The sequence below is a fragment of the Lactuca saligna genome, chromosome 4, assembly GCF_052625555.1.
Source record: "Lactuca saligna cultivar CGN05327 chromosome 4, ASM5262555v1, whole genome shotgun sequence".
Classification (NCBI taxonomy): Eukaryota; Viridiplantae; Streptophyta; class Magnoliopsida; order Asterales; family Asteraceae; genus Lactuca; species Lactuca saligna.
The window spans coordinates 64654093-64671614 of record NC_136420.1 but is presented as its reverse complement, the minus strand read 5'-3'; the positions used below and the strand labels follow the sequence as shown (position 1 = coordinate 64671614).

At 36.7% G+C, this 17522-nt stretch overlaps 1 protein-coding gene across 1 annotated transcript; it reads left to right on the top strand.

Annotated features, from left to right (window-relative positions):
- The first annotated feature begins 14893 nt into the window (after positions 1 to 14893).
- Positions 14894 to 16861, top strand: LOC145038577 (ras-related protein RABA1g-like). The gene is made up of 3 exons (XM_078986892.1): positions 14894 to 15262; positions 15340 to 15760; positions 16261 to 16861. Exons 1-3 carry the CDS (start codon positions 15042 to 15044, stop codon positions 16456 to 16458), a joined length of 840 nt encoding a protein of 279 aa, XP_078843018.1. The 5' UTR covers positions 14894 to 15041; the 3' UTR covers positions 16459 to 16861.
- Positions 16862 to 17522: the final 661 nt, after the last annotated feature.

The window sequence follows — 17522 nt, the reverse complement described above, 5'->3', positions numbered from 1 at the left end:
TGGTGTTTGTAAGCCATTAGAGGAGTGACACTTGTGACTCTAAGCCTTCCAAAGTCAATACAAGGAGATTCGGGATTGTTATTGCTACATAACAATCAAGGTAACATTATAAACTCATTCTTATGTTAATATGATTATTTGAATGCTAGAATTAGGGTTTATAGTCTTGGATTCAAAGCATGTACAATAGAGAAACCTAGATCCAAGCATTAGGGTTTGTATGAGCACATAGGATGTCTTATGACCAAAACCCATCAGTGGTATCAGAGCCTAGCTTGGTTTCAATTGTATTGATGCATTGTATAACTGGAAAATCGTTTTTTGGGCTTTATGGCTGAGGAACTCGGCGAGTACCACAGTGTACTCGGCGAGTAGACCTCAACTCGGCGAGTACAGTGTGGTACTCGGCGAGTTCGAGCGTCAGATAATGCTTATCTCGGGATTTCTTGCTGTTTTTGCATTTGGATAGTTACCTTATCATGTTAGATCAATATAAATCCGATTTTATGATATATATGACTATATTCTTGATCTAATTAAAGATAATTATCAATTAATAAGATAATTGTTTCCTTATAAGATAATTGATTAATTATTTTGAGTAAATTGATAAATTGTCTTGCAAGAAATCATTAAACAAATCAAATATGGATAATTATGTAATTAAATATTAGTTTAGATTATTTGTTATTTGATCCTTGTTGTTATGAAAGGTTTCATATTTTCCCCTTTAGGTTTTATAGTTTAAATTTGAACCCAAAAGTTTTGAAGTTTTGAAATTTAAATAGTTAAAACCTTAATGTTTTAAAAAGGGTTTCAAAGCTTGCCCTCAAGTTTTGGAATTTAAAAGTTGATTAAAAGTTTAATTAGAAATGTTAAATTCTAAAACCCTAGTAATGTTTTGAAAAGTTCAAATCACACCCTTATGGTTTTATTAATTAATTAAGGAGTACAATTAAAAGAGATTTAATAAATCCATAAAGGTTTAGGTTAACCATTTAATTGAATTAAAAGTGTAATTGTTAAAGTTAACCATATAGTATTTTAAAAGTATAAAATACACCCTATACTATATATAACATTAAAAGTATAACATTATATATATATATATATATATATATATATATATATATATATATATATATATATATATATATATATATATGAGTAAAAGTCAGTCTTACCGTTAGTAGGCCTCATTCACGAAGCTGGTCTATAAGGGGTGTTTAAGGAAATTGCCTATAAAATGGCGATTGAATGGGTATCCACTCTTACCCACCGCACTCTTGACTAGTGGAGGGTCGTTAGCCGAATGGGTAGGATAGGACGAAACCTTCCATTATAAGTATAATGAAATACAAAGTAACTAAATGTTTTTCAAATTCCCAATCTTAGTTACTTAGGCAAAAGTGAATTGATGCAATTCCATGAAATCACACTTTGTACCCTTGTGAAGACGTTAGTGGAGCGTGTGTGGTTTACCGGCACACTAAATGGTTCTAAGCAAAGGTAGCAAAGGGTGACTCACTATTTGTCATAGTTCGGTGGAGCGTGTGTGGTTTACCGGCACATCGAATAGGTGACTGTAACATGTGAGGGCACCATGTGGTTTGCATGGTTATTCACACCCGCTTTATGATCCTCGGCATCCCAGTCACAAACTAGAGGGGCATATCGAGATTTAAACATGCCATTGAAATGTTCAATGAATCTCAAAGGATCTAGGAGTTTTCATAGATTTAAAACTTAAATTTCTTTTTCGTTTTCATGGTGGAAATTAGTGAATCGTCATTCACTTACCTTCAAATGTTCTTCAATTTGGGTTACGGCATCCCTCTCCCGAGTTGTAGAATATTGTGTTGGGTCCTAGCCTTGGAATTTCATTTGGGTGATTTACCAAGGACTCAATCAATCAACTAACTTGAATTCGTTTTTTCTCCCGATGTCAAAGTTCGACAACTATGGTCTTCTCAAATCCCGTGGAACAAGCATTCCACATGAAGATGATATTCCACGATTCGATCGAGGAACAAGAAATCATGCTTCACTTCCTCCTCCTCCTCCAATTATTCTCCCTAACCCACAAGATTGTAAAATTGAAAGGTTCAATATCACTCAAGCCCTTTTGGCAAGTAAACATAAAGAGGGCAAGTCGGTGTGTGCACACGTCTTAGGGATGAAGTCACACATTGATAGATTAAGAATGATGGGATCCGTTGTCGGTGAAGCGATGGCTGTTGATTGGATTCTTCAGTCACTTCCTAACTCGTATAGTGAGTTCGTAAGAGAGTACTATATGATGAGCTACGACGTGACCCTTATAGATCTCACCTATATGCTTATTGCTGCTAAATCAGCAATGGTTTGGCGCAATAGAAAAGCAAATTTGATTGGTGAATCTGCCTTCAAGACCTCTATGGATATAGACAATGGCAATGAAAGACATGCAATGATCGAAAAGTTTGATCATAAGAAAAAGGCGATGTCTGAAGTAGTTCCATGTGTTGTTCCAAAAGAGTCAATTTGCTTTTATTGCCAAGAGAAGGGGCATTGGAGACGAAGTTGCCCTATTTACCTAAGAGATCTAAGAGATGGGAGAGTCAAAAGTATGACTACGCTTTAGGTAAGAATCCACTATCTAACTCCATTAAGTTCCTATTCATTGATTCTTAATACATGATGTGATAAGATTGCATTTGAATGTTTTGAAGGATCGGCGAAAAGAAAGGAAGCTTGATAAGGGAGAAAGATGAATCTAATCACAAGTGATGGATCTTGATCGCATGGACTTGAAGATTGGATTTTGAGCTTAGATAGTTATGATAGAGTTGTTAGAAATTTTCTTTTTACATAGTTTTCAATAGATTTTGCATTGTAAGGACAAATGTTTTTCCGCTGCTTTTATAAATAAAATAAATTTTGTTTGACTTATTTATTTTGTTTACTTCCTTGCAATGAAATCGTTATGTGAAAATTGATGTTTGCATATTTCTACAACGAATGGATATGATTCTTAGTTATGTTATTTATGGAAATGTCAAGAATTTACCAAATAGGGAGAGTTTCTCATCGCCCAAGTTTCAATTGGATAGAAACTTGGAATCATGCAATGTGGATGCACGATGAATGAGAAATTTCGTATTTGGAAATTGGACTAATTCATTGACAAAGTGTCAAGTGAAGGACTAGGAGATCGAGTACACAAAGTTGTGTGTTGATCAAGTTCACCATAAGAGTAACAAAGATATTCGTCATGATTTACGAAAGGCTTAGTAAATATGATTACACTTACAAGATTAAGTGTAATTTTGAGTTGATTAAAGGGTTTAGATCAATAGCAAAACGAATAAGAAGAATCAAGTAGGCAGAAAGATAAGAGTTTCTCCATTCTAAGAAGAAGGGAGAGTAGCTTTTATGCTTTATGATAGGTCTTAATGATTAAGAACCATATCTCAATTGATCCTCTAAGTGAGTCTTGGTACAATTGTATGTCCAAGAAGAGGAATCAAAGATTGAAGAAATGGTCAAATCAAGAAGTCAATCATACTTCGTTCCAAAACAAGTCTTAAAGTCAAGATTGTGACATTGAGTGAATAGTATTAAGAAGGTTTATAACATTCATCAATTGTGGAAAGTTGTGATGTCTTGAATAAGACAAAGACCAACTAAGACCAAAATTATGAAGTGTTTTGATAAAAGCTACACTAACTCTTGAATATTTGTTTGTCAAGAAATGTTTTGATAAGAGAATCGTATATGTCAAGGAGTCAGTGGGAGTCTTAATAGTCTTGAAAAGTTTCAAGAACAAATCAAATAAACCTTATCGATCATCACTAGCACACGAGTTGAGGTTTACAACCTATCGTGAAGACATTATTTTGTTTCTGTGCCAATCCAATCGAGTTAATTATGCATGTGAGTCCTATGAGTTCTCATTTGAATGCATAAAAGGCAAAGACCTTGATCAATGAAAGGTACATTGATAGGAAAAAGGTGATATGCTTAACTACTTGGAAGACGTGGTGGGCAGCTGTGCTACCATAAGGCAAGAAATCAAGATTAAGAAAGTTCGATCCATATGAGTTTGAATTTGTCGTAAACTTTGTTTTTAACAAATTCACATGGATAGGAACACATACACTGTTTAAATCTAAGTGTCATAAGATTTCCTCCTTCATGAAAATGATTGTGAGGAAATGCTTTCACTAAGAAAGATTTTAAGAAGATAGTGATTGTAAAATTGCATTCTCGAATTCGATCATGGTTACGGTATCCCTTTCCATAATTTGAATTGGGAGGTTTGGCAATTAGTCTTAATTGTTAAGACACACATATGAACTATCTAAGGCAAAAGTGTATAAGTTCAAGAAGCCTTGATAAAAGATTATCAAAGCACTAAGTATTAGAAACATGGACTTAAGAAATTCAATAGGTATTGTCTCTCTGAAAGTTAAGATGTTTATGAATACATGTCGAAGCTAGTGGGAGCATAAGTGTTATGTTTTATAATAATCATCATGATAGTGGGAGCATAAATGTTATGATTGTATGATTATTAAGGAAAGTATTGCAAGTTGGCAATATTAATTATAGAAAACAAGAGTCATTCTTTGCAAAGTTGTAAGGATGGAATAGTTGTTTTGCTATAATTAAGGGAGAGAATATTATGCTTCATTTCAAATCTAAAGGATTAGGTTGTGAAATGTTAATAAATTTAGTCAAGGGTACATAGTGTGTTCTTAAAGTTTCGATTATGATTACGGCATTCCTCTTCACAATTCGAATTTTGAGAACATAGCAAATAAAACATTATGCGTTGTGTCCCATACGCTTCGAATATAGGATCGATTGCAAATGATTTAATGTTTGACCATTCTAAAATGTTCCAAATGTCTAGCGCATTTAGAGGGAAAAGGGACTAGAATCGGTTTTGACTAAAATAATTAAACAACTATCAAAGGACAATCCAAAGTTCGACGAGGATTGGTCGCTTGTGAGTAGTTGGAAGTATAGTATTGGAAATTATGAAAATGTTTCCATATTGGATGGACAATATCGACATCATTACGAATAGATAAGATTCTATTAAGAAATTAGTTGTCATATGGAAAATATGGAAGCGTGTCCATATTGGGAAGTAAATATTGAAAATCTATGTCTAGATTAGAAACCTTTATGCAAAAGGATGTTCAAAGGAATGTACTTTGAGTGAGAGACATCGTATCTAAGGAATTGCCTTGTAACAATCTCCGATAGAGGACTTTGTAATATCATTGGCAATAGTCTTTGTGACCTTGGTGCAGTGACATTACGAAAGGATCGTTGCATAAAGTGTTAGAATCTAGCATATTCTATAAGTAGCGAGAATTTGATATTCTTACACTTAAGATAATGGATTTGGAGTTGTAAAATGAGAATGATTGGAAATGTATTCAATTTGTCTATTTCACAAAAGTAAGAACCATAGGTAAACATTGTGTGCATGCTAGGAGCATGGGACAAGTGTAATAATTCAAGTAAGAAGTTGATTACCCGAAACAACAAATAATGAGTAATCGATATGGTGATAAATAAAACGTGTTTTGTTTATACTCAAAGGTTTGAGGCCAAATGGGATTAGTATTATTCTTGTGTTTCACCTTGCATGTTTTGACTTCCAGAATAATTGAGTTTATTAAGAATAATCAAATTATTCAAACGGGCCACAGTCGTTCATATGTTGGAAGTAGATATGAATGAAGACTGTCATGAATTGGTGTGTGGATTGTCTAGAAAAGTATTAGACATAAGCAAATGTTTGTTGCAACGTTCTTGAGTGCTTATGAATATGATTTGAGCATTGGATTAAACCCACGCTCACTTGGATCACTATCTCGAGTGATTAGTGAGACGATAACATCTTATATTCTTGAAACCGAGATGTGTGAGTTGTATCTTGCTAATCGGTTGCACATTGATAATATGTAAACGCACTAGTAACTTGGTGTTATAAAACATATTGTTGTGTGTGATTTGGTTAGTGAGTGCAAGCGAGCATTGTATCAAAGTCTATCCGTTCCTTTTATCCAAAGTAGGATAAAAGCGATATCTTTGGGCCCCTCGATGGTTTAGTGATGACAAACGTAAATGCTCGGCCGAGCTAGGGCTAATTTGATTTGTTCAATTAGTCTGTCATCATAAATCGGAAATCGAGATATAGTACAAAGAGAATGATTAGAAATCATATCTCATACGATATCTAGAATGGAGGAATATATGATCCCTTATCTAAGGACACGCGTATCTGATATGATCAGAGTTGACAGCGGCTTTGGAAAGCTACGGTTGCAGATCAGGATCTGAAGTCATACGCAGAATAGTTGTTAGACTTATCCAAGTGGGAGACTGTTGGAATAGTGTCTAAGTCCATAACTATTTTGGTATGTACTTGACCCGATGGTGCATGGTCCTTTTGGGTTGCCTTCACCAAAGCAACTTGATTGGAGAAATGAATAAAGAGAGAAAGGATAATATGATTTATTAATATGTTATAGGAATAATATATTAAAGGAGAAATCATATTTGTTTAATTAATATTGGTCAATAATTAATTAAGAATTAGTTTTGTGATCAAATGTAATTAATTAAACTAGAGGGGCTGATTTGTAATTATGTGATAGTTACAAAATAAGGTAAGGATTATCTTATTTATATGGTGGACAAATTTAAGGTTGGAAAGCCTTAGAATTCGAGTATGATAAGGATTCAAGGATTATGTTATTGGTTGCTTAATGGATAATCAACTAGATAAGGATAATGACTGAAACCCTATCTCTACACCTATATAAACACCCCTAGGGTCATGAATTCGTGTATCCCTTCCCAAGAGGTCCTAGATACGAATTCTAACCTCTCACCTCTCTCTTTATACCTTCTCCATTTGCTTATGGTGTTTGTAAGCCATTAGAGGAGTGACACTTGTGACTCTAAGCCTTCCAAAGTCAATACAAGGAGATTTGGGATTGTTATTGCTACATAACAATCAAGGTAACATTATAAACTCATTCTTATGTTAATATGATTATTTGAATGCTAGAATTAGGGTTTTTAGTCTTGGATTCAAAGCATGTACAATAGAGAAACCTAGATCCAAGCATTAGGGTTTGTATGAGCACATAGGATGTCTTATGACCAAAACCCATCAGTTTTTAGTGTACTCTTTGTTTTCATTGGTTCTATTTGACTCGGGGGCGAGTCGGTCTTTCGTATCTCAGACATTTAATAGGGAGTTCAGTGTGCCGGTGGGTGAGCTAGAATGTCTGATGCGAGTCTCTATCGCCAACGAACATAGAGTTTTTGCTTCTTCGGTCTACCGAGGATGCAAGTTGGAAATCTTTGAAGTGTCCTTTTTGATATATTTGATTTTGATTCCCATGGGGGAAGTATGTGTGATTGTAGGAATAGACTGGCTTAGTCGATTTGGTGCCATGATAGATTGTGAGGGCTAGCGGGTGGTAGTTCGAACCCTAAGTGGGGGACAATTGATTGTATATGGAGAGGGCACCGGAGTTGGATCAGGGTTTTGTTCAGCTACCAGGGCTCGACAGTATATGCAGCACGAGTGTGCGGGTTTTCTAGAGTATGTGGTGAACACATGAGCTAGGGATCAGATTTTAGTTTCATATGTTCCGGTAGTCAGGTAGTTTACATATGTGTTTCCAGAGGAGTTGCCAGGGATACCTCCAGAGATACAGGTCGAGTTTCAAATCGACTTGGTACAGGGTGTGGCCCCTATCACCAAGGCATCGCACCGGTTGACGCTTCATGAGATGCATGAGCTGTTATCATGGCTGCAGGAACTTCTAGGCAAACAGTTAATTCGACCTAGCAGTTCTCTATGGGGAGCATCAATCCTCTTCGTCAGGAAGAAGGATGGATCGCACCGGATGTGCATTGATTATAGGGAGTTGAACAAGTTGATGGTGAAGAATCGTTATCCACTTCCGAGGATAGCCGGCCTCTTTGATCAGTTATGGGGTGAATATTAGTTCTCCAAGATAGATTTGAGGTCGGGGTATCATCAGGTCCGGGTCAGAGAGGATGACGTGGAGAAGATCGCGTTTCGGACTCGTTATGGTCATTACGAGTTTGTGGTGACGCCATTTGGGCTCACCAATGCACCAACAGTATTTATGGACCTGGTGAATCGGGTCCGCAGACCGATGCTTGATCGCTCAGTCATAGTGTTTATTGATGATATCTTGGTATATTCCAAGACCCAAGAGCAGCACGAGGAGCACCTCAAGGAGTTATTGGGAGTTCTGAGGTGAGAACGGCTATATGCTAAGTTCTCAAAGTGTGAGTTTTAGTTGCGAAAGGTCCGGTTCCTAGAACATCCCGTTAATCAGGAGGGGATTTTGGTCGACCCGACCAAAATCGAGGCAGTCATTCAGTGGGAGGTGTCAAAATCACCCTCGGATATCGGGAGTTTTCTGATATTAGCAGGGTACTACCGGAGATTCATTCGGGATTTCTCCAAGATTGCAGTACCCCTTACTCGTCTGATGAGGAAGGGGGTGGATTTATGGTAGGGCCCTGAGCAGCAGAGGGCTTTTCAGACCCTCCGTCAGCGTTTGTGTGAGGATCCAGTTTTGACTCTCCTAGAGAGAGTTGAGGATTTTGTAGTGTTCTATGATGCATCCATCAAAGGCTTAGGGAAGGTCCTCATGCAGAGAGGACGGGTGATAGCCTACGCATCGCGGCAGTTGAAGCTGCATGAGACGAGATACCCTACACATGATTTAGAGTTGGGAGTGATGGTGTTCGCTCTCAAGATATGGAGACATTACCTCTATGGGGTATGTTGTACCATATACACAGATCACAAGAGCTTGAGACACATCATGGATCAGCCAAACCTGAATATGAGGCAGCACAGGTGGTCGGATGTAGTCAAGGACTACGATTGTGAGATCCTTTACCATCCTGGTAAAGCGAATGTAGTGGCGGACACCTTGAGCCGCAAGTCAGCTGGGTCATCCACCCCAGTGAAATGTATGAGGATAACTATGGATTCTCCGCTTGTAAGTTTGATCAGGGATGCTCAGGTTGAGGGCATGCGACCTGAGAATTGGAAGCTGGAGAGGATTAGGGGTGGGAACACTCGGTTTGTTCAGGATAGTCGAGGATTATTGACCCGATGCGGTCGGGAATGGGTTCCGATGTCTGGTGGGGTCAGATAGACAGTCATAGAGGAGGCTTATAAGTCTCATTTTTCTATCCACCTGGTGGCCACCAAGATGTACAGAGGCCTGAGTTTGAGTTACTGGTGGCCATGTATGAAGTGAGAAATCGCTTGGTATGTTGACAGTTGCTTGACCTGTAGGATGGTCAACGTCGAGCATCAGAGGCCGCATGGTATGCTGCAGCCCCTGGAGATTCCCATGTGGAAATAGGAGCATATCACAATGGATTTCATTACCAAACTGCCGAGGACGGCGAAGGGGTTTGATGTTATATGGGTCATTGTAGATCAATTGACCAAGAGTGCCCATTTCTTGGCTATACGGGAGAGTTCTTCGGCCGAGAAGTTGGCCGACGTGTATGTTCACGAGATCATTGCTCACCATGGGGTTCCGGTCTCCATTGTTTTCGACCGAGATGTTAGATTTACCTCCAGTTTCTAGCAGAAGTTCCACTAGGAACTGGGCACACTATTGTATTTTAGTACAACATTTCATCAGCAGACCAATGGTTAGAGCGAGCAGACCATCCACACCCTCGAGGATATGTTGAGGGCATGTGTCATTGACTTCAGTGGGAGCTGGGATTCCCAACTACCCCTTGCGGATTTCGGCTATAACACCAACTATCATTCCCGCATTAGCGCCCCACCTTTTGAGCTGTTGTATGGGCAGAAATGAAGCACCCCGGTTTTTTGGGGTGAGGTCGGACACAAGGTGAACGGATGGACGGAGGTAGTTTTGCAGACTACCAAGAAAATGCAGTAGATTAGGCAGCGATTGTAGACTGCCCAGAGTCGGCAGGAGAGTTTTGCCGATAGACACTGATTTGAGTTAGAGTTCCAGATGGGTGATATGGTACTCTTGAAGGTCTCACCCTGGAAGGATGTGATCCGCTTCAAGAATAGGGGGAAATTGGGTCCCCGCTTCATTGGACCGTTCAGGATCATTGCCAGGGTTGGCAAGGTGACTTATAGGCTAGAGTTACCGGAGGAGCTTAGCCAAATCCACAACACTTTCCACGTTTCGCAGTTGCGAAAGTGCGTTATGGATCAGGAGGTAGTGGTGGTGTCCGACGATATCCAAGTCGATGAGCGCCTAAATTACATTGAGAGACCTGTGGCCATACTAGAAAGGAAGAAGAAAGTTATGCGGAACAAGGATATACCTTTGGTGAAGGTGCAGTGGGAACATCGGAGGGGATCCGAGTGGACGTGGGAGCCGGAGGCAGAGATGCGGGAGCATTATCCGACGTTGTTCATCTCAGAGGAATTCGAGGGCGAAGTCTAGTTCAAATGGGGGAGAATTGTAACACTCCGATTCCCGAGTATTGATTTCTTTTGTTATAAGATCTTTTTGATTTCAAGGTCTACTCGACGAGTTGGTGGCTTGACTCGTCGCGCAGCAGCGAGTTGGTCCACGTGTTTAAGTGACCTACTCACCGAGTACAAGGAGGGGATCAACGAGTAGAAGCTGGAGGATGAAACCATAATTTTTGGGGTTTTGCACCCTATTTAAAGGATCATTAGCCTCCCCAACCTCCCCTCTACAACCTCTTGCCATTCTAAACCCTAAATTCGTGTGTTAAGCTTTGAAGAAGGATTTTAGTGAGAGAAGCTTGGGGAAAACAGTTGATTAGAAGCAAGGAACTCGTGAGGAATCAAAGATCAACTTCAGTGGGCACCCATTTTGAAGGTATTAAGTTGTTACCTTGGCTCGTCTCTTCTTAGAACTCCTTTGGATGGTTTTTGGGAAGCTTTTCTTGTGTTTGGGCTAAGATCTGAAGTTGCAACTTCAGATCTGCACAATTTTTAGCCTCTAAGTCCATCAAGTTGCCAGCTTTGGCAAGTATGAACCTTCCCTCAAGTGCAAGACTTCTTTGCAAGCTTAGTTTTGTCATTTTAAGGCTTTAGAGCTTTGCATGCACGTAAAGTTTGCAACTTTACATGATAAGCATGCCTTGGGAAGCTGGATCTGTAATATGGAGCCTTTGCATGGCTTATAAATCATATGTATGGATGAAGGACTGAAGGGACTCGGCAAGTGGCATGGTCGATTCTGCGAGTCCGATGAAGATTATCGTGGGCTCGGCGAGTCGGATGAGTGACTCGGTGAGTCGGATGGAGTTTTTCCCAACTGTTGGACATATATGAACTTGGCAAGTTGCAAGGGAAACTTTACGAGTCGGCCAAGGAGTTTACGACAGCAAACCTTAGGAACTCGACGAGTCACTCTAGTGACTCAGTGAGTTGGTGAGCTTTGCATGGAACTCAGCGAGTAGTTGAGGGTACTCGACGAGTTGAGGTTAACATGGACTGTTGACCTTGACAATTGATTTTGAGTTTGACCAAGGGTTGACCAGTTGACTTCTGGGGACATTCTAGGAGATTCGAGATTCACAAGTATGGTTTTGCAATGAATATAGGTGGTGGATTTGGGACGGTAATCCGAGAGTTTGAGCTTATCCTACGAGTCGACAGTTGCGAGGTGAGTTATCCTCACTATACTCAGGGGTCTAAGACACCAAGGCCAGCCCTTTTGTATTGTTATCTGGTTATGTTATACTAGTATGATCTATTACATCGGTATCCTAGAGGGTAGGATAAAATTATGTGGTATGTGATATGATCTGTTAGATCGGTATCCTGGTAGATAGGATAATATTATGTGGTATGAGGTTTGATCTTTTAGATCGGTATCCTGGTAGATAGGATGGTATTATGTGGTTTGTGGTACGATCCGTTAGATCAGTTGTTGTCTATAGATTGTTATGTGATTATCTGTTATATGTGCACAAGTTTGTTTGGCGGTTGAGGCTTATCTGCTTTGTGCGAAAGCCAACAGACCTGGGAATTCCAACCTATTGGGCCATGAGTATTCCATCCCGAGGATGATTGGACTCATAGTAGGTGGGCATTCCAACCTATTGGTTGTGGGCCTGGAGTATTCTATCCAGTGGATGATTGGACCCATAGTATGTTGGCATTTCTACCTGATGGTTGAGGGCCTAGGGTATTCCAACCCGATGGTTGACTGGACCCATAGTATGTTGCTTATGATTATATGTGTACTGCTGTGAGTATGGGTATTATGGGGAAACTCACTAAGCTTTACGGCTTACAGTTTCAGTTTATTGTTTCAAGTACATCAGGGGATCGGGGCAAGGCGAAGGCGTGATCGTACAACACCTCATGTTTTATTACCATTTATGGGAAAAACTCTGATATAGACTATTTTGGAAACAAATTTGTACTAATTGTTGGTTTTAAATGTTTTTTTAAAATGTTTTAAATTGGACTAAATTTTATGGCACTAACCATCACTTCACTCAGTCCAATGCAGACACCCTTTAAATCAAGGAACATTTAGCTTTTTGATAACTATTATATTCAAGAATTAAATGAAGAATAGGAAAAAATCAAAAATAAATAATGTACTTGTCGTTTGCTAAAATTAGGGTCCTTCATGCATCTGCAATTGATTCAGTATCTATAATTGATTCAGTAGCATCATTTGTAACATTTGATCCAACCCAATGGGTCCTATTTTTCCATGCTTCTGCAATTGATTCAGTATCTAGTTTTAACTCACATCATCTTGGTAAACAAATAGATTTGGCCACAAGCATCCAGGTGTAGGTTTGATTTCTTGCCACTACAATAACACATTATACGATGCTAAATAGTCATTAGATTTTCTTTTCATTCTGCTTAAAACAAACTGTGATCATTGAATAATGAGATATCTAATTTGGTGTCTACATCAGATGTTCACCTATCTGGATGGTCTTTTGCAGTTCCCTTTAATTCTAAGAAAAAAAAAAGGATAACTATTGCAGATCAGAGGGAGTTGTTAGAATCCTTTGTCAAAAAGTATGTGTCTTTTTAGTTGTTATTATTTTTTGTTGCATTATTATTTATAATTATCAAAAACATATTTATGTAATTTGTGTCTGAATTGCAGACGGAGAAAGCAAAGGCTTTTAAGACAACTAAAAAAGACTTTGGTTACTCATGCAAGACCAATATCTAGCTTCAACTAGCCTTTCTTACCCCAAAGGTAGTATTGTCAAAAAAAATTATAGCATTTGACTATTTTACAATATCTTACTAGATCCAAAATGTCTAATTTTAGCCTTTTTTTCCTTTGTTTTTTTTTTGTAAAATATTCAACTTTTTGTTATGTTTATATATTGTGAACATGTCATCAAAAGGAGTAACAAAACCAAGATTAAAGATCAAACGAAAGAAAAAAATGGTGGTGGATGCGACAACTTCAAGTGATGCATCAAATATGAGGTTACGATGTGTGTGTGAAAAAATCTTGATTTATGTTCAACAATTCTTGAATATTATAGATAAATCCGGTGTAATTCAATTTTAATGTTCATTGCAAATAGTTGCATTCAAATTGTATGTAGTCTACTTAACTTTTATGAAGAAAAACATCACAACAAATATTATGATTGATTTCAAGATAAAATTGCAAAAATGATCTTTCAGTTGTTTACTTTTATATTTGTTGATTTTAAAATTTTAATTTGATTATGTTTTAAGATTTTTTATGTTGAATATATAACTATTTTTAAATTTTCCATAAATTTATAAAAATTAATTTTATAATGCCAAAACTCATTGGTAATCTGTCACATATAATATGTTGGTAATCTGTTAGTGAGTTGTTCCAATATTCTGTCAGTGAGTTATTCTGTGAATCTGTTGTAGAAATATTCAGTCGGTGATCGGTGACTAATTACCGATGGAAAAATCTGTCGCTAAAATAACAAGAATATTAAGACAAATTTTGGTCTATTGCAATTTTGTCGATAAAGCCTATTAGGGACGGATTACTAACGGTTTTGGCTGTCGCTAATGCTCTTTTTTGTAGTAGTGTATGCCTTAGAATCTAATTTAAAAAGTTGAAAGTTATACAAAAGTATATAGAATATTTGGCATATAAATAATAACATTGAAGTGTAGAATTTTGGAATGATTTACTTCCTAATTTAAACATATTAGTATGTATTCATAATATTGTGGGATAAGATTGATTTTATGTAGATTTTATACCTTATTGTATATTGGTGAATTAAATTAAAGGGTAGAAATGTAATATCATGTATAATTTCCATTTTTTAACAAGCCATGTTAATTACTGTCTTTTATTTAAAAGAAGATTTTCAAAATCTTTTGTTGATATGATATGATACTTTCTCCATGGTGTAGATAACAAAACTAATTTATAAAGACAAATCTATTAAAGCATTGAATGTGTAATGATAGTTTTAATTTAAGAAGGCTAAAATTTGACCTTTAAAATGTTTGTATAATTTGTAAATAAAGTTAAAACATCTGTGTTAAAAGTATGTTTAAAAAAGAAAAAAAAAATGAAATTCAAAAAAATAAACGATATATTTCCTACACAATTTTGTGCAAAATCCACTATATATTTCCTACCTCGTGTATGATCCATCATCAGATGTTACAAAAAATGCTTTTCTAAATTCTGTTTTATTAGTATTAAGTCAATTAACTATCTCCATTCCTCAGTAACATTTCATGTAAATAAATAATATATTTTGGTATGTGCAAAATAGTATATATAATCAGTTCAGTTATCTATATTGTTCCGTTCAATCGCGATTCCACAAGTCAATCTAAAAAGAAGGTAAACATTAATCATCTTGTATTTATATTTTATGAACGAAATGAGACAATTGATAGAAAACATAACCGGAAAACTAAAAACAAAACTCTAATCATCGTCCATTCTTGGATATCTTTCTTCCAGAGCACAGTTTCGATCTCTTCCTTTAAAGAAATGGGAGCGTTTCACGCAGATGATGATTACAATTACTTGTTCAAGGTTGTTTTGATCGGGGATTCAGGTGTCGGGAAAACCAATCTTTTACTACGATTCTCCGAGAACGAATTCAACCTCGAATCCAAATCCAACATCGGGGTTGAACATGCCATCTGTAGCATCGTCGTTGATAACAAGATCATCAAAGGCCAAATGTGGGACACCGCGGGTAAAGAAAGGTATTTTCATCATTAATTAATATTTGGAACTCCTAGATCTAACACCCTTTGACCCTATCTGTATATATCCAATACAGATATCGAGCCATAACTAGGGCGTATTATCGAGGAGCTGTAGGTGCATTGATCGTATACGACATCACACGTAGTATAACATTTGAAAATGTTCAAAGATGGTTGAAGGAGCTTCGGGATCACACAGATCAAAACATCGTGATCATGCTCGTGGGGAACAGAATGGATCAGGCTAACTTACGATCTGTCCAAAAAGAGGATGCAAAGACATTTGCAGAGAGAGAGAATATTAACTTATTCATGGAAACATCGGCTCTCAACACGTTAAATGTCAACAATGCTTTCACCAAAGTGTTGACTCAGATTTACCATGTCGTGAGCAAGAAGAAGGATGATAATCATCATTATCATCAAATGGTTGAACCCAAGGGAGAAACGATTAACGTTGGAGGTCGTAAAGATGTCGAGATCACAAGTGAAAATGTAGGTTTCCTTTTTCGAAAACATACCTTAAATCCTGACATGTTGAGCTTTTCTTAGTATAATAGTTTGCTAGTTCTTCTCACTCTTTTCATTGGTTGAATTTTGATATATCCAAAACATGTCGTGATTGCCAATAGAGGCTTACAATCTCTCATAATCATTATAACATTTAGCTAATCACATTCATAAATCATACGTTATCCGTAGGATTAATTATGAATATTTGCTCCAAAGCGCGTTTGTATAATGAGTTTATTAATTGCACTATATTAGGTCCCATGCTTTCTTAATTACTTCTCATTTGCAATGTTGCCTTATTATTCGCGAGACATAATGTACTCATCATAGTATCCCGGATTCTTTATTTTAACTTTTATCCTAATGGAAGTTGTTTCTTTTGCATGCAACTTCTATTTATGCATGTTTATATATTTCAATTATGTATGTGTATTTGTATGTATATATTACTAATGAACAATGAACAATGTAATGGGTTGCAGGATTATGCTATGGCATCAAGAATGTATTTACTAGAAAATGGCTCAACAAATGTGCCCCCAAGGCTCTCTAGTGTTGATAACTTCTCCATTTGGAAGAACCGTATGATTGGTTTCCTAAACTTCGTTGACAGCAAATTGGTAGAAACAATAAAGGAAGGTCGGCATACTCCTCTAATGGAACGAAGCATGGAGTTATGAAGATAAACAAAAAGTTGCCCTTGATGATAAGGCAATGCATATTCTAAGTGTCTCCTTGCCTGATGATATTTATCGTATTGTCATGTATTGTGAGTCAGCAAAGGAAATGTGGGACATTCTGATTGTCCTATTTGAAGGTACCGGTGATAAAGAGGGGGAGATTGAGAAATTATGGTCAGGGTAGTATAAAAAAATTTCCAATAAAATATATTTAGATAAAAAAAAACAATTAAAGATTACGATGATCAAGTCAATTGCATCAAACACAAATATGATACTACATTGATGCTTATTTAGGGAATATATGATCAAGGTTCTAAATAATGTTATGCGTGAGTTTGTTGCAATATCAAGCTTCAAACTTTTACGAGTCATGATGAATTATATCGGTTGTAAAACATGACTTAAGGCTGCAATTTTGTATATAATTAATAATTTTATATATATTTTCTATTATATATATATATATATATATATATATATATATATATATATATATATATATATATATATATATATATATATAACTTAAGACAATTGTTTGTTAAAGGGTGACAAAAGATACAAGTCTTGGAGTCATGGTGAACTTTTTAGAACGTTGCATATGAGACTTAGATGTTAAGTAGGACAAATATAATATTTTGTTGTTTATTTAAGAGATGTATGAAATTGCTCCAAAAGTTCTTTTTGCATTCCATGGAATAAACTCATTCCATTCGCTCCTCAATTTCTTCGTACCATAGACAACCTAAGGATCAACATCATTTCAAGATTTGGGAGGAGATAGAATAGGGTTATATAAAGATGTAACAGTTTGAAGGCTATATGTTATTATTATGTGTGGTTTTTTTCCAAGTTATGTCCTCCATAAAATAATCATCATGTTAGTTTTACATTCTATTAATTTAAAGTTGTGTACTAAAAAATGTATAGCATCGTTTCACAATTCATCTTAAAATCAATATGCAATCATAGATTTAAAAAGCTTCGTTCTTAACTGGATTTTTGGTCCCTTTGGTTATCCAAAAAGTGTGGATAAGGTGCAAAATGCGTTCAACTTGAAC

Coding starts and splice junctions, on each gene's coding strand:
- LOC145038577 (XM_078986892.1), top strand. CDS start 15,042: ATGGGAGCGTTTCACGCAGATGATGATTACAATTACTTGTTCAAGGTT. Junction 15,263..15,339: donor GACACCGCGGGTAAAGAAAG/GTATTTTCATCA, acceptor TATCCAATACAG/ATATCGAGCCATAACTAGGG. Junction 15,761..16,260: donor TCGAGATCACAAGTGAAAAT/GTAGGTTTCCTT, acceptor AATGGGTTGCAG/GATTATGCTATGGCATCAAG.